General features: G+C 47.0%; 1 protein-coding gene across 1 annotated transcript in view; it reads right to left on the bottom strand.

The window, feature by feature from the left end:
* Positions 1 to 20,258, bottom strand: part of TEX26 (testis expressed 26) — a 50,762-nt gene extending 30,504 nt beyond the window's left edge. The window contains exons 1-2 of the mRNA XM_068267030.1: positions 20,103 to 20,258; positions 18,661 to 18,862 (exon numbers count right to left, since the gene is read on the bottom strand). Of these exons, the coding sequence (XP_068123131.1) occupies positions 18,661 to 18,862; positions 20,103 to 20,117 (217 nt within the window). The 5' untranslated portion in view covers positions 20,118 to 20,258. The remainder of the gene's footprint in view (positions 1 to 18,660; positions 18,863 to 20,102) is intronic.
* Positions 20,259 to 20,278: the final 20 nt, after the last annotated feature.

Raw genomic sequence — 20,278 nt, 5'->3', positions numbered from 1 at the left:
GCACTGCACCGCTTTGCTATGGCGAACATGGGCCGCTCGCTCGATCACGCCGTGAGTGAGCGGATCCACGTCACCATGGATTCATGGAGCAGCCATTTTGGGACAGACTGCTACCTGTCCTTCACGGCCCACTGGGTCAGCCTGGTGGAATGCACCAGCAAGGAAGCAGCAGGTCCATCCTCCGGCGCATCAGCGGCACCAGTTGTCCACTATGTGGTGCCACCATGCGGGGTCAGGGGAGAAGCAGCAGCTCCCGCTGCCAAGCGACCCCGCCTCAACAGCAGTGTGAAGGCCCGCCATTGAGAAGCCTGAGGAAGAACAGTCTCACGGCAGCCAACATGCTCCACTACCTGAGGGAGCAGGAGAAGACGTGGCTGACCTCCAGAGGCCTCAGAGTCGGATTGGTGGTGTCCGACAATTCGGCCAACCTGCTGGCTGCCATCAACAGGGGACATTTGACCCACGTACCCTGCTTGGCCCACGTCCTGAACCTGGTGGTGCAGAAGTTCCTGCGCACCTACCAGGGGATGGACAATCTGTTGGAAGCGGCTCAGAAAATTGTGCGCAGTTTCCGCCGCTCAGCTGCTGCCGCAGCAAATCTGGCCTACATGCAACACTGCCTTGTCATCGATGTGCCAATTAGCTGGAATTCCACCCTGGCTATGTTGGAGCCGCTGGTTGAGCAGAGGAGGGCTGTCCACCACCACATCGTTGAGGGCACTCTCGCCGGCACCACAAAACTCCAGCTCCTCTCCAACGCACAGTGGGGGTAGATGCAACAGGTCTGCTTGGTGTTGGCTCCCTTCCTGCAGGGAACCAACCTGGTCAGCGAGGAACGGGCATCCTTCTGCCAGTGGGTGCCCATTGTTTGTCTGCTGGACAGGGCCCTGGGTGATCTGCTGGATGTGGGAGAGGAGGCCCTGATCCAGCTGGAACAGTAGCCACATGCGCAGTCCACTTCTGTACAGGATTTTGAGTTGTTGGAGGAGGAGGAGTTGGAGGTCCTGGACCTTGCTGTTGAGGGGGAACAGCGGAGAGAGGAGGAAGAGGCTTAGGGGCCAGAGGAAGAGGACAGCAAACTTGAGGCCACTGACCCTGATGTCTCTGCTGGACGGACCACCCTGTTCCCCATGGCAGCGCACATACTGTGGTGCCTGCGCACAGACACCAGGGTGAAGCAGATGCAAGCACGGGAGGACGCCTGCATCAGCATGATCCTAGACCCATGGCTGAAGGGGAAGGTGGGTCAGTTCCTGCCTGCTGGAGACCCCGAGCAGCAAACAAGGGAGTTGCAGCAGATCCTTGTTCGGCGATTGGAGGAAGCCTTTCCCCCAGTCTTCCACCCCCTCTGTACCTGTCCAGCCAGCACAGCAGCCAGTGCCTGTAGCCAGCAGCAGCAGCATCATCAGGTGCCCAGGAGACCTGCTGTCCTTGACAAAGGCACTCTACATGATGGTAGAGCAGCCGAGAGATGAGGTGCGTGCAGCAGCATCCTCCTCTCAAAGTCACAGCCAGCACCTGACCCGGATGGTGGCCAACTACATGGGGTCCTTCAGTGGGCTTGACACCGGCAAGGAGCCTGTGGACCCCTTGGAGTACTGGGTCGAGCGCTTACAGATCTGGAGTGAGCTGGCGCAGTACGCCCTGGAAGTCCTGTCTTGCCCCCCTTCCAGCGTGCTGTCCGGGAGGTGCTTCAGTGCGGCCGGTGGCTTGGTCACGGAGAAGCGCTCTTGTCTGTCCCCAGAGTCTGTGGACAGACTCACATTTCTGAAGATCAACCAGGCCTGGATTGAAGGCACATTCCAGGCACCTGTTGTCGCGAGGACATGAGGTGGCTGGGAATTATTTTTTCACAACATCAATCTTCAGTCCCCTGCTAATGTGGCCTGGTGTTTCTGTAGGTGCTGTGGTACCACCGCTAGGTGCCATGGCCCGTTACATTGCCTGCTGCCAAATGTCACTCCTCCTCCTGCTGTATTTAACCTCTTGCTGTCTGTGTTCCCAGAATTATGCGCTGCTGCCATGCGCCACTAGCTATTACGCCACTACAATAGCTACATTTTGTTGTAAAAAAAAAATCTGAGGTGTCTGGGTTGAAAACTGTGCTGTCCCAGTTGTGTATTGGACACAATGTGGGCTTCACGACTGCTGTCCGGAACCTCCTGCTGTATGGTGTTTATTATTACAACCGTGGTACCAACGCTAGGTGCCATGGCCCGTTACATTGCCTGCTGCCACATGTCACTCCTCCTCCTGCTGCTGCATTTAACCTCCTGCTGTCTGTGTTCCCGCCGCCAGGGTCTAGCTATTACGCTAAAAATTTAGCTATGCTGTTGAAGAAATTTTTTTACAACAGTTGAGTTCTGTAAGGGAAAAAACATTAAGTTGGGTACAAGGGGTACAAGAGGAACAATATGAACACACAAAAAAAAAGGAGGAGATGGAGGAGGTGAAGAAGGAGAAGAAGACGGAGGAGAAGAAGAAGAAGAAAAGGAGAAGAAGAAGAAGAAAAGGAAAAGAAGAAGAAGAAGAAAAGGAGAAGAAGACGGAGGAGAAGGAGGAGAAGAAGAAGAAGAAAAGGAGAAGAAGAAGAAGAAAAGGAAAAGAAGAAGAAGAAGAAGAAGAAAAGGAGAAGAAGAAGAAGAAGAAGAGGAGAAGAAGAAGAAGAAGAAGAGGAGAAGGAGAGGAGAAGAAGAAGAAGAGAAGGAGGAGAAGGAGGAGAAGAAGGAGAAGAAGAAGGAGGAGGAGCAGGAGGAGGAGGAGAAGAAGAAGAAGATCACGACTATTACCCAAATTCAATTGCCGATCACGACTCCAATTCGAATCGAATTCTATGGTCGTGATCACGGCCGAATCCGAATTTGACCTGGAGCCGAATTCGAATGTACTTGAATCGAATTTGGGTACATTCGAGCATGGGTGTAACCATTAAGGCCCAGTGCACACCAAAACCACTAGCAGATCCTCAAAATGCTAGCGGTTTTTGGAGCAGATTTCAGAGCGATTCTAGGCATGTTTAGAGACGTTTTCTAAGCATGCCTTGCGTTTTTGGAAGCGTTTTTGGGTAGCAGAGTACAAATATTGTTACAGTAAAAGCTGTTACTGAACAACTTCTGTAACAAAAACGCCTGGAAAACAGCTCTGATCTAGGTTTGAGCTTTTCCTAAACTTTACATTGAGGCAGAAACGCTTCTGCAAACCGCAAACGTGCAGCAGGAGGCACGTTTGCGGTTTGCTAAAAACCTCAAACCGCTGGTGTGCACCATCCCATTGAAATACGTTAGCCAAGCGTTTTCACAGGCGGATGTGGTTGGCGGATCCCTCCTAAAACCACTCGGTGTGCACTGGGCCTAACAGACTATCCCCCTCCCCAGCTTACACCTCTGACACTGCAGCTGTCCTTGGCAGGTTTTGGTGCTACATATCAATTGTTATCTATAGAGCACTTGAGGAGGCCCAATGTAAAACTCACAATGGGGCCCAAAGCTGCTAATCTACACTACTAGATAGACTAGTTCAGATGTCTTTCTTCTTATATGCTCTATTTCTACCTTTGTAACTGTCACTTAAAGTGGGATTGACAGCGACAGCCAAAAAACTGAATTCCAATTGCCCACTGCTCTGTGGTTATTATGCAGTCTACAACCTTACCCTGCATTGCAAGCATTCGATTATAACCATACATGTCTCTGCTGTAATGAATCTTATCTCAGTCAGCCTGTGTCTTTTTCTCATACATTGCCAGGGAGAGGTAAGCTAAAGAAAGCCTTGAAATCTCTCCTTCTTCCCCTCCTACATTCCTGCTCCTTGCTGATTGGCTGAGAGCAGTTCAGTGTGACCTGAGCCTCAGAAGGGAAATAGAAGATTAATAACCTCACCCCTCTGCAGAAGCTGCTAAAATCAAATCTATATTCTGATCACATGTTTTTCAAAGCAAACTAGATATGACAGTGCAGTTCCTAATCCGAGTACAGAGCTGAGTGGGGAGGAGGGCTGGCAACACATATACCATTTCAGGCAGAGAAAAAAAAAAAGTAAGGGAGAAAATAGCATCAGGATTGGCTTCAGCCTGACATAGTAAAGATGGAAAATGCCTGGAGCAGTTTTCTCTTTATTTGCTATATATAATTCACTGAAACGTGGACAGTACAATACATATGTTATGTAAGTAGTACAAGTATTTATTTATATACAGTATGTGTTATATACAGATAGTATGGCTGTCCCTGCTGCTCTTCTATGCATCTCTGGGGTTGTCATGAAAAGAAGTTTTGTTATGTTACACTACACAATAACAATAAAGTGCTTGAACTTGAACTTGCAAAAAAAATTATTTGAAGCTAAAGGTTAAATCACTCAGCTCATCTGATGCTTCAGGTATTGAACGAATTTACACGCAAACTAAATTCTTTCACATAGGTGTGTTACCCAGACTGTCAATACTTAACGCTGTACTAAGGGCAAATACAACATTAACACATTATTATTATTAATGTATAAAGCGCCACATCTCCATTGAACAATGTGCTAATTAAAGAATGAATTATTGCAGATGGATATCTCTGCTGCATTGAACAATGCTGTCAGTAGAATTGCAAGAACTTTATTACAGGAACGGAGAGCGAGAAGATGACATCATCAGTTAACACTGTCTAATTAGAGGGCTGAAGGAGGAGGGGCTTTTCCCACATTGTGTTGCCGAGTGACAGACAGAACAAGCGAAGACACAGATTTCCTATGCAGTCTGTTCTGTACTGTACTGTACAAAATCAGAGGACTAGCTAGACACTAAAGGGGCCCATACACTGGTCGATTTCAGCAATCGATTCTATCAACTATATGGATCAATCGATTTGCGTCTGATTTCGATCGATTTGATCTATCTGACAGGATGGAAAATCTAGGTCGATCTGCTGCTGGCAGCAGATCGATGGCCCATAGAGTTGCATTGGATCTAATGGTCCAATAATGCATTTAGATTGATTCCCAATAGATTTCAGAATTAAATCTATTGGAAATCTGTTCCTAGTGTGTGGCACGCATCAGATCGATTCAGGTCAGATTCAACTTGACAGGCATCTGACAGAAATCTATCTGATGGTCGAATCTGCTGCAAATCTATAAGTGTATGGCCACCTTAAGGCGACGGGCAGTTGGGCGCAGGGCGAGCCGAATGTCGACTCTCCCTGCTGCCGCTAAACTCCCCGACGGCGTTAAATACTGTTCTGCCTCCGAGTTGTAGCAACTCAGAAAGAAATGTAATTTGGGGTCTGACAATCATCGGTTCCTCTGAATCACTGTTATCCGGGGTACGCAGCATAGCATTGCTGCTAGGACGGCGCTCAGCTTCAGCGCTCGGTACTGAGCACCAGGCGCTAGAAGCGCAAGTAACAGTAAAATTGCTGTTTTAGAGTAGATTAGTCAATTAACTCCTATGTGTGTGTGTTTTTAACATGCACATTATGCCAATGCAATCACTTTCATTATAACAAGCACAGTGCATGGAAAACTGCAGCACAAAAATTAACAGCAGGCTTTAAGCTGTAACAGGCATAGTGAAAGCTGCAACTAGTGGCGTAGCAGTGGGGGTGCAGAGGTTGAGACCGCTCCGGGGCTTCTGGACCAGAGGGGCCCACCTTCATCCTTCTTATTAGTTTTTCATTGGTGCTATACTGGTAATAGACACCTTTATATATGCATAGTAATCTAACTGTTTCCTTACTCTGATTACACTTCTCGGACACTGAAACTGTCCTTGGTAGGTTTTGGTAGGTAGGTTTAGGTCCATGTAAAATGCGCACTGGGGCCCCAAGCTCCTTAGGTACGCCCAGAGGCATAACTAGAAATCACTGGGCCCCCTTTGGATGGGGTCCCCCCCCCGATGTTATTCAATTGGCTAATGCACACTTGCATGTGTTTTTCCCATGCAGATATAAACAGACAGCAGTGAAGCACTGCACACATTTTCTTTATCAATTACTTTAGCTTCTGTGATAAAACATGCATGTTTTCACACATAGAGACACACATGGTGTGCAGAAATCACAGACAGACAAGTGTGCTCTCACCTAAGCTTCTTACATTCACTCTGACCTCCTCTGATGGAGCAGAACTGGCTCTGCAGACTCCTCCAGCATCACTACAGTACAGAACACTTGGGGAGGGGGAGAGAGGTTGGAGCTGGGCGCTGTACCCAAGAGCCTGCTGCACACTCAATAGGGAATGTCTACAAATATTTGTCTACAAAACTTTGTATTATTTGTTATCAGTGGTTGAGCAGATGAAGCCAATACAACAATTGTTAAGAGAGCAGAACGTTTTTTCTCTCCGTACCCTTAGTTGTCAGTCTCTCAGGACAGGGAAAGGAAACTTCTCCCCCCACGGGGCCCCCTGCGTTGTCTGGGCCCCCCTGCGGATACATCCCTTGCTGTGTTTGTTTGTTTACGCCACTGGCTGCAACAGTCAAAGCAATGGGTAGTCTGTTAAGCAGTTGTATAGAAATGCAGCGTACACAGTGAGAACTAAACAAGCCATTAGAAATACTTCACAATTCCTCGCTTGCTTTCTATAGAGCAGAGTCCTGTGAATGTAGAGAACTGTGCCTGATTTACTGTACCATTGTGACAGCTCTCATCTCTCTCAGTGTATCTTCTTGTCTGAGAGAAGAATAATAACATCTAGAATAGCAGCCTGACCGTGCCAGCGCCCTTTCTGAAAGCACATACTATAGGTTATTATCATGCCTTGTTTACAAAAGTCTGTGAAAAGAATATAGTTCAGACGAGGGGTGTAAGAGTAGCTACACCTACCTACTTGACTTTTTTGTCTACAGCAGTTTAAACCTCTCATGTTTGAAAACATCTTTTGTTGATTCAGAACACTGAGTGCTTGTTCACACTGGAGGCTATTTGGGATTTTTTTAAAGGGATACTGTAGGGGGGTCAGGGAAAAATGAGTTGAACTTACCCGGGGCTTCTAACCGTCCCCCACAGACATCCTGTGTTGGCGCAGCCACTCACCGATGCTCCGGCCCCGCCTCCGGTTCACTTCTGGAATTTCAGACTTTAAAGTCTGAAAACCACTGCGCCTGCGTTGCCGTGTCCTCGATCCCGCTGATGTCATCAAGAGCGCACAGCGCAGGCCCAGTATGGTCTGTGTCTGCGCAGTACACTCCTGGTGACATCAGCGGGAGCGAGGACACGGCAATGCAGGCGCAGTGGTTTTCTGATTTTAAAGTCAGAAATTCCAGAAGTGAACTGGAATCAGGGCCGGAGCATCGGTGAGTGGCTGCGCCAACACAGAATGTCTGCGGGGGACCATTAGAAGCCCCGGGTAAGTTCAGCTCATTTTCCCCCGACCCCCCTACAGTATCCCTTTAAGCGCCTGCGATTTTTCAAAATAGCCCTGAAAGTGCCTACACCATGCTATCCTATGCGCTAGTTAAGATTACGGCGATCCGTGCCCTTTCCGCTTAGAGAAGTGCTGCATGGACCATTTTCGGAGTGATTTTGCTACAATGGAAGGTATAGGGAAAACGCAAAACACTCACAAAATCGCTTTGTGCAGCGTTTGCATTCGTGTTTTTAGGAATAAAAACATTGTATTTATTCTTTTCCGGATTAAAGAGTTCACTTCCTGACTGATGTCAGGAAGTGAAAAAATGAAATCGCTCTGCAAAAACACCTACAAAAACTCTTACCAAAAACATCCAACAAACATAAATCACCGGGAAGGGGGAGAAAAAAAAAAAAATCGCTTAAAAAAACGTCCAACGTGAACGCTAATGCAATCGGAACGTATTGTGAACAAGGCCTAACGGTGCCCATACAGAGAGAGAGAGATCTGTCAGCTGCCCATACACCACAGGCCAATTCCCGATCAATTTCAGCGTGGAATCTTGTGGGGATCGGCCTAGTGACGACGCATCCGCTGCCCTGCCGCCCAAGGTGCTGCCCCCTCTAGTGTAAAATGTCCCCCCCCCCCCCCCCATTGCCCCGTGCATGGATACTTAACCTGTCTGTGTCCACCGTTATCTCCATCCGCACACTCTTTTTACCATACACCTACCCCATGTGGTTGCCAGCGTGTTGCACATTGGCGCAGGTGGCGTCACACACGTGTCCATATTATGCCGGCAACCAAGTGGGCCACGTGTATGGGAAGAGTGCGGAGATAGAGACAGTGGTGAACACAGACAGGTAAAGTATCCATGCACGGGGCACTGGGGGCTACGCTGGGGTTTAAATCGCATTTTTCGCTCGACCCGATATATCACGCTGTTACTGCTGCGCACCCGATCAAACACGTCGGCCTTACATCATGTCCGATCAAAACCGTTGTCGGCCCAAAATTGGTCGCATCATCGATTGGGCATGCTCTTGGCAGCACCAATTTTCATCTCATTCGATTATACAGTGGCTTGCGAAAGTATTCGGCCCCCTTGAAGTTTTCCACATTTTGTCACATTACTGCCACAAACATGAATCAGTTTTATTGGAATTTCACATGAAAAACCAACACAAAGTGGCGTACATGTGAGAAGTGGAATGAAAATCATACATGATTCCAAACATTTTTTACAAATAACTGCAAAGTGGGGTGTGCATAATTATTCAGCCCCCTTTGGTCTGAGTGCAGTCAGTTGCCCATAGACATTGCCTGATGAGTGCTAATGACTAAATAGAGTGCGCCTGTGTGTAATCTAATGTCAGTACAAATACAGCTGCTCTGTGAGAGCCTCAGAGGTTGTCTACGAGAATATTGGGAGCAACAACACCATGAAGTCCCAAGAACACACAAGATAGGTCAGGGATAAAGATATTGAGAAATTTAAAGCAGACTTAGGCTACAAAAAGATTTCCAAAGCCTTGAACATCCCAGGGAGCACTGTTCAAGCGATCATTCAGAAATGGAAGGACTATGGCACAACTGTAAACCTGCCAAGGCAAGGCCGTCCACCTAAACTCACAGGCCCAAACAAGGAGAGTGCTGATCAGAAATGCAGTCAAGAGGCCCATGGTGACTCTGGACGAGCTGCAGAGATCTACAGCTCAGGTGGGGGAATCTGTCCATAGGACAACTATTAGTCGTGCACTGCACAAAGTTGGCCTTTATGGAAGAGTGTCAAGAAGAAAGCCATTGTTAACAGAAAAGCATAAGAAGTCTTGTTTGCAGTTTGCCACAAGCTATGCGGGGGACACAGCAAACATGTGGAAGAAGGTGCTCTGGTCGTATGAGACCAAAATGGGACTTTTTGACCAAAATGCAAAACGCAATGTGTGGCGGAAAACTAACACTGCACATCACTCTGAACACACCATCCCCACTGTCAAATATGGTGGTGGCAGCATCATGCTCTGGGGGTGCTTCTCTTCAGCAGGGACAGGGAAGCTGGTCAGAGTTGATGGGAAGATGGATGGAGCCAAATACAGGGCAAACTTGGAAGAAAACCTCTTGGAGTCTGCCAAAGACTTGAGACTAGGGTGGAGGTTCACCTTCCAGCAGGATAACGATTTTAAACATAAAGCCAGGGCAACAATGGAATGGTTTAAAACAAAACATATCCATGTGTTAGAATGGCCCAGCCAAAGTCCAGATCTAAATCCAATTGAGAATCTGTGGCAAGATCTGAAAACTGCTGTTCACAAATGCTGTCCATCTAATCTGACTGAGCTGGAGCTGTTTTGCAAAGAAGAATGGGCAAGGATTTCAGTCTCTAGATGTGCAAAGCTGGTAGAGACATACCCTAAAAGACTGGCAGCTGTAATTGCAGCAAAAGGTGGTTCTACAAAGTATTTACTCAGGGGGCCGAATAATTACGCACACCCCACTTTGCAGTTATTTGTAAAAAATGCTTGGAATCATGTATGATTTTCGATCCACTTCTCACGTGTACTCCACTTTGTATTGGTCTTTCACATGGAATTCCAATAAAATTGATTCATGTTTGTGGCAGTAATGTGACAAAATGTGGAAAACTTCAAGGGGGCCGAAATACTTTTGCAAGCCACTGTGTATTTGAATAAATGTGTTTTATTTGCACGTACAGCAAAGTAAGAAAGCTAAAGTCATGTTTGCCATTCCTTTTTGGCAATGTATAGAGCTGTACTTACAGTATGGCCTTTTTGCTAACAAAATTAAAGAGCACACACATTTCAGGTCCTCAGCTAAGTAGAGTAACAGTCTCGGTAAGTTGGTACTGTGTTTGTCACCCCTAGCAATCATTATAAAATAATGACTGCTCGGTTCCCTAGCAACCACATCAAACATGCGTTACTCTTTGCTGTACTCTGAGTCAATCAATAACACTAGAATCGCTTTCCTAGAAACCTGCTCCTACTTCTTCTGTTATCTTTAGGTTACTGAAAGGTATGAAATAATTCTTGCAACAAGTATAGGACCTGTTGTATGAGAGAATGCCATATAGTAGAATGCAGTAACCTATTCAGAAGACCCACTTTTAGTGTAATTTTCCTGGTTGCAGCATCAAAACCACTTCCTTCAGCTACACATTTCTGTATATTGATATGTAACCCCGCCCTCCCAGTGATGCTTAGCCTAGGCTGATTAGCTATTGTTAAAACACCCCCTTCCCCAGGGCATTCTGGGAGACCAGGAATAATTTGTACTGGCTTTGGAACGCTCACTTAACAAACATTCCGCAGAGTTCACCTGAAAGGAGTAAAGACGTTGCCAACTGTGATCAATGTCAGAATGTAAATCAGGGAGATGATTGATTTTACATTGGGCAAACACTGACTATATCATTTATAAACGAATATTGTAAAGAAAAAGCTATTTTATTCATTATGTTATTTTTACTACAGTTACTCTTTAAAGTGGACCTGAACTCAGAACTCCTCTCTGCTATAAAAGATAGACAACAGCATAATAACCTTTAAATAAAAAAACATTTCTTTGTTACAGCTGATCCAAATCCTAAAATAAATCTGCTGTGTATCTACTTCCTGATTCATGGATGTAGACATATTGTTAACAGACTGAGATTTCAAATGAGCTTATCTGCCATGTCTGCCGTGGCAGTCATGTGACACAGGGGAGAGATCAGATTACATCTTGTGATTAGACATAAATGAGAGGGAATAAAACAGGCTAAACTGTCTTAATACATACAGGGTGCATTTCTCTATGTTTTCCTTCTCTCCTGTGCAAGAGTTCAGGTCCACTTTAAGATCTCCCAGGACTGGAGTTTTTGAGAACATAAATAATCCCGCAGAACTGGACTGGATGTATTAGGGCTCGTTTCCATTGTTGTGGTGCGGAATCGCCTGGATTCCACCGCGGACGAAATCGCATGCAAATGCGTTTCTGCATGCGTTTTCCCCACGATTTTGCATGCGATTTTGCATGGCTAAGAAGCAGGCGAATTTAACCATGTCGCTGCCTGTGTAAATTTCCATACCATTACATGCGAAATCGCGGGGAAAACTGCATGACAAAGCCGCAAGCGATTTCCCTATTAAATACATGCATTCCACTCGCAGGCGAATTCAGCGGCTCTTTTGTGCGTTTTTTCATCGCTGAAAAAAACGCACCTCAACAACGCTACAGTGGAAATAGGCCCATCCACTTGCATTACATGTGCGAATCCGCATGCGTTGGACGCATGCGGATTCGCGATAGTGCAAACGAGCCCTTAACAAAACATAGTTTGCACCCCTTGCCTGGGTCAATGGGGAATTGTTAGGATGTGCTAGATATATTAAAAATGCACCTTGATATGCTCCTGTTTATGAATTGCCTAGTGCATATTCATTAGGACCTAGTGGCTCGAATACAGCGTTCCACCCACACGGTCCTGTAGTGAAAATAACATAATGAATACAATTGATTTTGTTTTACAATATTAATTTATAGACGATTTAGTCAGTGTTTGCCCATTGTAAAATCTTTCCTCTCCCTGATTTACATTCTGAAATTGATCACTGGTGGTGACAGCTTTAGTCCTGTCAGGTGATCTGTACAGTGTGTTCGTTACCGAGAGTTCTATGTAGAAGGAGATACTGCTTGCTTGGCAGTTGGAAAAAGACGTTATTTCCCACAATGCAATGAGGATCACATACAGCAAACTGTCGGGACCATGGTCATGACATCAAACTGTGGGAGGGGTTTCACCACAATGTCAGACATACAGATCCCGTGATGCTGTATTTGAGAAAAGGTAAAGATTTCTCATGGGGGTACCAGCTACTGATTGGGATGAAGTTCAATCCTTTGTTAAAGATCCTCTTCACACTGGTACAAAAATCGTTCCACTTATCACAGCATAATGGATCCGCAGATATGTGAATGGTTCTTATGCAAGGCAAATCTGTCAGTTCGGAACTGAAGGCTCTGCAGCACATGATCGTTGACACATCAGATGCTGACGGAATCAATGGAAGCCTAGGCAGTTCCCCGCATACGTGTCGGCACTTTATTCACCGATCTTCTGTCACCTTGGGTACACCGCTGCTGCTAGCGCTGTTCGGGTCCACACTGCAGGGTACAAGTGCTGCTATGCAGATTGGAGTTCTGGCAGTAGCATGAGGCTCCCCATTGACTTGCAACAGATCAATGGGGCTTCTTTCTCAAAAAAGGGAGGATTTCCATTGGTCTGTTGCAATGCAATGGGGAGCAATGAATGTGAGAAGCAGTGGCAGCAGCAAGGGTGGACCAGAGATGTGTGAGGGTTGCGGGATAATATCCACAGTCAGCGTGCAACGTGCACGCTGATGCAGAGGAGATCGCGCACAAGCGCTCTACGAGAAACAGGGATTTCCCCAAATATAGTGGAGAAGCAGAAACAGACACAAGAGGGAGTTGTGGAGCACAGAGCAACCATGCCTTTGTGCGACCCACAAATCCCAATGAACAATGGCTGTGCAGTGAAAACACGCCGCAGCGTGTAACCTGCACAACTCAGAAAAGAGCAAGGACAGACTGGGTGAATGTCCGCCAATCTAGTCGCCACCCAGCAACGGCGGACATTCAAGAGCAGGACAGATAGAACGAGAGAGCTAATCGCAAGAACCGCGATAGCAGACAGATAAACACAACAGGGCGAAACAGCAGGAAAGGAATAAAGGAACACACAGTAAAATAAACAACGTAAGGAAAATAACAAACGCTAGCTAAATGCAAACTCCGCACTGATTCGCAACAGAGAGCACGTTTAAGACACGATCACTGCGCGTTAGTCGCCCAGTGACAAGCGTGCCACCCTAACTAGTAACGAGTAATACAAAGGAACACAAACAGACAGAGACAGACAGAATGAACGCTTGCGACAGCAAGCGATCAACACAGACAAACAGATAATGTAAACGCTTGCTAATCGGTTGCCTTACACCAGGCAACAGCAGACGTTAACACAGGACAAGACAGACAGATGAGTGCAGCCAGTAGCCACCGCGGCTGTGGTCTACACTCCAGGAACTCAGGCAAGGAGGATCCACTGCCGCTACTGCGATCCACAAGGAACAAGACTGGAGGACCCACAGTCAGCCACCGCTGGAGACAGTGCGATCGCGAGGTATAAGACAAGACACGGTAATACAAATGATACAGATCAATGCTAGAAGGAGCGCGCTAGATGCCACTCCAATAATAATCTAGACTACAACAACCACCGATCAAGGGAACCGGGGAATATCGTTTACTGGGACAGGGGCTCGTAGCACCAGCCTTAGCTGCAGCTATGCAGGGCAATGAAGTGAACAGGAAGCAGACTTTTAACCTGGCAGACTCCAGATCTGCAATAAACAAAAAACTCCACATAGGGTAATATTGTTCAGTCTAAAAAATTCCTATTACTGTACATCACCCGTGTTTTGTGCTCCCCAGGTGTACTTCAAAAGCTGTATCCCTCACCCCCTCTCATTAAATGCTCACCAGATTATCACCACCTCAATATTCAGGTGGATCTTAGGCAGTGATATTAGGCAGCTTCACTTATTTCTGTAAGAAAGAAAAATCTCCACATAGGGTAATACAGTTCAGGAAACAGAGCACTTTAAACGTTCCAAACACCGTGTCTCTATGGTTTCACCCTGTGACAGTGATAATCCAACACTTTGCAAGCCACACTGCTCACCAGATGTAGCCCACCTATTAGCCAGGTTGAAATTGCGCTCTACAGTACACCCAATCAATTCCACGATTCTGATTTTCTCAAAACAGGCCTCTTGCAAGGTCTTTTCTTTATTCCAGTAAAAATTGCTCAATAAAAAAGATAAAAAAACAAGAAACGCCACATAGCGTAATAATGTTGTCACTGCCTCTGTGCGCAATAATTCAATAACACTTACGCCTCCAGAAGCATTCTGCGCGTATCAGATACAGGTCTTTGCCAATGCATATCCATCTAGTGATCGGGTGCGCCTCCGTAGGTCCACGCTCTCCCGTTTCGTCTCCTCACTAGTTCGCAGGGTACTAATCGTGCACTGCTAAAATGACCGGCCGGTCCGTGCGCTTCCTAACTCCGTACGCCGTCATTTTAGCAGCGCACGATCAGTACCCTGTGAACTAGTGAGGAGATGGACTGAAAGTGCAAGAGCTGCAGCCACAAGGACGTGCTATATAGGCAGTAGCTGTGCTGGGGAATCTTGCCCAAGGTCTACTACTGAATAGGTGCTGGCTTACTGAACAGGAAGAGCCAAGATTTGAACCCAGGTCTCCTCTGTCAGAGGCAGAACTCTTAACCAGTAAGCTATCCAGCCATCATGAGATGAGATGAGAAGAGATGAGAACGAACGAACGAACGAACTGGTGTCTTCCAAAGAGACAGATGTGAATAAGTAACAATTACAAAACTAAGTACCATGCCTTATGAATTACATAGAGCTGTTCTGCTGGGGAGAATCTGAATATTTTACCATTCAAGTCCAAACAGGACTCAGAGGAGTTTGTCAGCTGATGAAGTCAACCCTAATCCAGCAGTATGCTGCACATCTGGTCACACCTCATGTCAATCAGTATCTACCTATTCATCATGATGTGAATGATCCTAATTTACAGGACATTCTCCTAAAGCATGTTAGGTCTCGGGTCTGACACACATGAAGGGATCTGCAGACAATTCATTTCCCAGAAATGAAGCAATTAAGGCCCCTACCCACCTCACGATTTTTCAGACGATTTTCCCGACGACCGGCAATTTTTTGAGCGATGTAGGTACATGCACATGATCATGCCAACGTCATTTAGCATTGCGTAGCAAAATAGACCGTCATGGCTGATCGGATCTTTAACCTTCCTGGCGGCATGATTCCCGCGGGAGTTTTTTTATTAACCTATTTTTTTTTTTAGCATGTAGCTAGCCTAGCGCTAGCTACATGCTTCCCCCCCTCCCTGCGGCGTCCCCCCGTACCGTCTTATCGCCGCCGTCGCGCTTGCCCATAAGGAAATCCCATTCTGAATGGGATTTCCTTGAGGGCTTCCCCCGTCGCCATGGCAACGAATGGAGCGACATCATCAACGTCGTGACATCACAGGGAGTCCCGATCCACCCCATAGCGCAGCCTGGCGGCGATTGGCCAGGCTGCGCAAGGGGTATGCGGGGGGGAGGGGCCTGTATCGCCGGGGGGGGGCGGATCGGCGGCGATCGGACCAAACACGTGTTTCAAAAAAAAAAATTATGCAAATCAACCCAGCAGGGTCTGAGAAATCCTCCGCGGCGGCTTACCCCGGGGTTACCGCTAAGGAGGTTAAGATCCCCGACGACTCCCGCACAAAGTACTGTGATCGCTTGACGTCTGATTCGTGCTCGTCATCATGGGACTTCGCTGTGATCCATCTTCCTTTGTTGTGTGGTGAGTATTCAGCTGTAGACAGGATTGCCCGGGTACTCACAGAGGAGATTAAAGCGGATCCGAGATGAAAAACTAACTATAACAAGTAACTTGTCTATATATCTTATCTAAAGTTTAGATAGTTTACACAGCAAATCTAGCTGCAAACAGCTTTAATAGAATAAGAATATTTCTTCCTGTGATACAATGACAGCAGCCATGTTGTTTGTAAACATTACACAGAGGCAGGCTTATCTGCATCTTGAGCAAAAAAACCTAATCCCCCCTCCTCCTCCCTTCTGCCTCTGAAATCTCTGGCTAGTAATACCTCCCCCTCCTCCTGCCCAGACTGAGCTCCCATGAGCCCTTGCTACTGTCTGAAAGTGCCTTGGCTCTCTGAAAACCTGTGGGTGTGGCTTGTTTCGTTTATAGGGAATTCGAGTATTAAAACAAAAACAAAAAAGTATTTGGCTTGAGGAATGCCCTATACACAATAGGAAAGGAACACAATTATGCAATGTGTAAAAGTTCATCTCGGATCCACTTTAAAGAAAAGGGCAAAACATTTAAAGGGGTTCTTTCGCTAAAAAAAAGTAGGCAGTTAAAAAATGTGACAGATGACAGGTTTTGGGCCAGTCCATCTTTTTAAGGGGGATTCTCAGGGCTTTCTTTGTTTTCAACAGCATTTCCTGAACAACAGTTGCAAAATCTAACTGACATAATAGTGTGCAAGTGATTAGGGAGGCCGGCTGATATCTTGCTATTTTGGCAGTTAAACTGCTGTTCATGAAATGCTGTTGAAAATAAAGAAAGCCCTGAGAATCCCCCTTAAAAAGATGGACTGGCCCAAAACCTGTCATCTGTCACATTTTTTAACTGCCTACTTTTTTCACGAAAGAACTCCTTTAAGAGAGCCAGATTACTCACTGGCCATGTCCCACCCATACGACTATCCATATTTGTAATTAATCTATTTTGTATTTATATAGTGCTGACATCATACGAAGTATTTTACAAAGTATACAGTATAGTCTTGGCACTAACTGTCTGTCCCTCAGTGGAGCTTACAATCTAATCCCCGCCATAGTCATATGTCCATCATAGTCTAAAGCCAGTTTACAGGAAAGCCAAATAGCTTATACGTTTTTATTGGGATGTGAGAGGAAACAACCGCATCCAGAGAAAGCCCACACAAACATGGTGAGAACATACAAACTCCATGCAGATAGTTGCTCTGCCCAGATTCTAACCGAGGACCCAGAGCTGCAAGGGAAGAGCGCTATTAACTATGTCACCGTGCCAAAGCTGTATCCTGTCCACACGATCAGCTACAGCTGTTTCCAGCCCACATGGCCAGCCACAGCTGTATCTCATCCACACAATCAGACACAGCTATGCCCAGCCCACACAATCAGCAACAGCTGTGTCCTGCCCACATGATCAGCCACAGCTGTGCCCCGCTCATACAACCAGCCACAGCTGTGTCCCATCCGCAGACACAGCTGTGTCCTGTCCACACAATCAGCTACAGCTGTTTCCAGCCCACATGGCCAGCCACAGCTGTGTCCCGCCCACACAAACAGCCACAGCTGTGTCCCACCCACACAAACAACCACAGCTATGCCCAGCCCACACAATCAGCAACAGCTGTGTCCTGCCCACACATGTGCCCCGCTCATACAATCAGCCACAGCTGTGTCTCATCCACAGACACAGCTGTGTCCAGCCCACATGATCAGCAACAGCTGTGTCCTGCCCACACAATCAGCCACAGCTGTGTCCCGCCCACACAACCAGCCACAGCTGTGTCCCACCCACACATTCAGCCACAGATGTGTTCCAACCACACAGCCAGCCACTGCTGTGTCCCAGCCACACAATCAGCCACAGCGGTGTGCTGCCCACACAACCAGCCTCAGCTGTGTCCTGCCCACACAACCAGCCACAGCTGTGTCCCACCCACACAATCAGCCACAGCTGTGTCCCGCCCACACAACCAGCCACAACTGTGTCCCACCAGGCACCCACACAATCAGCCACAGCTGTGTCCCACCCACACAATCAGCCACAGCTGTGTCCCGCCCACACAACCAGCCACAGCTGTGTCCCACCCACACATTCAGCCACAGATGTGTTCCAACCACACAACCAGCCCAGCTGTGTCCCGCCCACACAACCAGCCACAGCTGTGTCCCACCCACACATTCAGCCACAGATGTGTTCCAACCACACAACCAGCCCAGCTGTGTCCCACCCACACAATCAGCCACTGCTGTGCTCTGCCCACACAACCAGCCACAGCTGAATCCCGCCCACATAACCAGCCACAGCTGTGTCCCGTTCACATAACCAGCTATAGCTATGACCCACCCACATAGTCAGCCACAGCTATGTCCCGCCCACATGTCTAGCTACATCTCACCCACAGCCAGCTCAGATTCACCTTCCTGCAGGGTGAGTTATATATTGGTGGCTGCCATATTTATTTTAATTTAAACAATACATTCAGGCAGTGACCCTGAATGAGAATGCAGATTTGGTTATGCATCTAAAGTTGGACCACACCATAGCCATATGCCTGCTGCAGGTGAGTGCTTCAAACAGCTGAAGTCAGAAAGGTCAGCAGGACAGCGCAGGGATTAGCATGGTATATAGGAAATAAATATGACAGCCTCCATATCCATCTCTCTTACTACAAGGCCAATTGAAATATTGAATAATGATGAGTCTTGTACAGTAGAACTAGTCAATTTTTACCAACACATTCACACAGTAAATGGACAAGAAAACGTTTGTTTCTGATCATTCCGAAGAAGAAATCACTCTGACCCCCAATCTGATAGAGAGCGAATATTGCTTCAGCCTTTACCTAGAGCAGCCATAGCAGTCTTTGGCCTCGGTGGACTTTTGTCTGGAGGTCTGGATGGCTTCATACTACTGGCTGCTTTGGAGGATATCAGCAGACAAGCAGCCAGACGGTCACATTTCTCTTTATCCGACACAGACTTGCTTTTATCTCTGAGATAATTCAGCTGGTCCATGAATTGTGGCTTCAGAAGGTCACCATTGAGCTGTGGAAAAGAGAAGAAAATAAAGGGACAGATGAATCTTGCTTTGCTAAGCATATGATAAATACCTCTACCAGGCATTTAGGACAGATTTATCATTAACAGTTAGACTAGGTTCACACTTGTTTTAAAAACGTATCCGTGACTCCGTTTTTGGCCTACATCAAAAACGGAGCCACAGATACCAATGTTAAAAATAGCATCCTTCTTCACTTTAAAAACAAACAAACAAAAAAAAATGGATCTGTCTGCGTTCAGGGGGATCCATTTTAAAAACCTGAACAGACGGTCCGGATTTGCAGCATTTTCCTGGAGCGTGATCGACCCCGCACACACGGAGGGGTAGTGAAGGACAATGTAAAAACGGATTCCCCTCTACACAGGCAGTTTTGTACACAGAAACTTATCCATTTCTGTGTCACAGCCAGTGGGTGGGGAGGGGGCCACCATGCTGGAGGGGGTAGCAGCCATGACGGGTCACGGGGGTGACAGCGGTTGGCGGGGAGGGGGGTTGCCCCCCCCCCACCACCTGGGTCCCACGTCCCCGCTCCCCTCTAGCTATTTGTGCAAAAAAATTTAAAATGTAAAGTATGCGGCGAGAAACCTCAAAAATGACCCCGCACAAGATTGAAATTCAAATATATCTGGCTAAATCTTAGCCTGACCACCAACCTGCTGCATAACACCACCACCGTTTTGCAGTTACATAACGTCTGCAGTTTGGCTAGCGCGCTATTGATAAATAACGTTAGTGTGTGCAATTATGTCTGCTGTTTGGCATATGAACGGCGCTATTGATAAATAATGATACTGTGTGCCGTTTTTCTTCTTTTTTCCCTGTGCGCCATTATTATGCAGTACTAACGATAAATAGCGATAAGCGTATCTTTTTAATGTGCCGCCATTTTTATGCATAGGCGCTGTGCGCCATTATTCACTGATCCGCTATGCAGTAGTGGGGGAAAAAAATACACAATACTGAATTGTTAACTCCTCTTTTTAGTGATTCAATGACCTGCAACAACACAACACATGCTTGTTCCAGGCCAGTGACTCACTATCCCTAACTACTACAGCCCAGGGGTGGCAACCTGAAATACAAGTGATAAATAGCAGTCATAGTGGGATCCTGCTATAGTCTTCATAGCTTGTTGGGTAAGCAGCAAGTTACACTGAAGTGACCCTACTGGCACAGCACAGCTGCAATAGTGCAGAGAGAGAGGGGGGTGCTGGGAACACCCACCTGAGTGCTGATCATGCTGGCTAAGAGGAGCTCCGCCCCCGGCACGGCACACAGCGGATCCGACCCGGAACCCAGCTCTGGCAGCTGCTGTCGCTTCTGCCCGGTGACCTTCTCCTGGGCTTCAATTAGTACAGATCAGACGCTCCGGTTACCAGGCAACACTGACACCACGTGCA

Source organism: Hyperolius riggenbachi, chromosome 2 (genome assembly GCF_040937935.1).
Source record: "Hyperolius riggenbachi isolate aHypRig1 chromosome 2, aHypRig1.pri, whole genome shotgun sequence".
NCBI classification, from domain to species: Eukaryota; Metazoa; Chordata; class Amphibia; order Anura; family Hyperoliidae; genus Hyperolius; species Hyperolius riggenbachi.
This window is presented reverse-complemented; position numbering and strand designations above follow the sequence as displayed.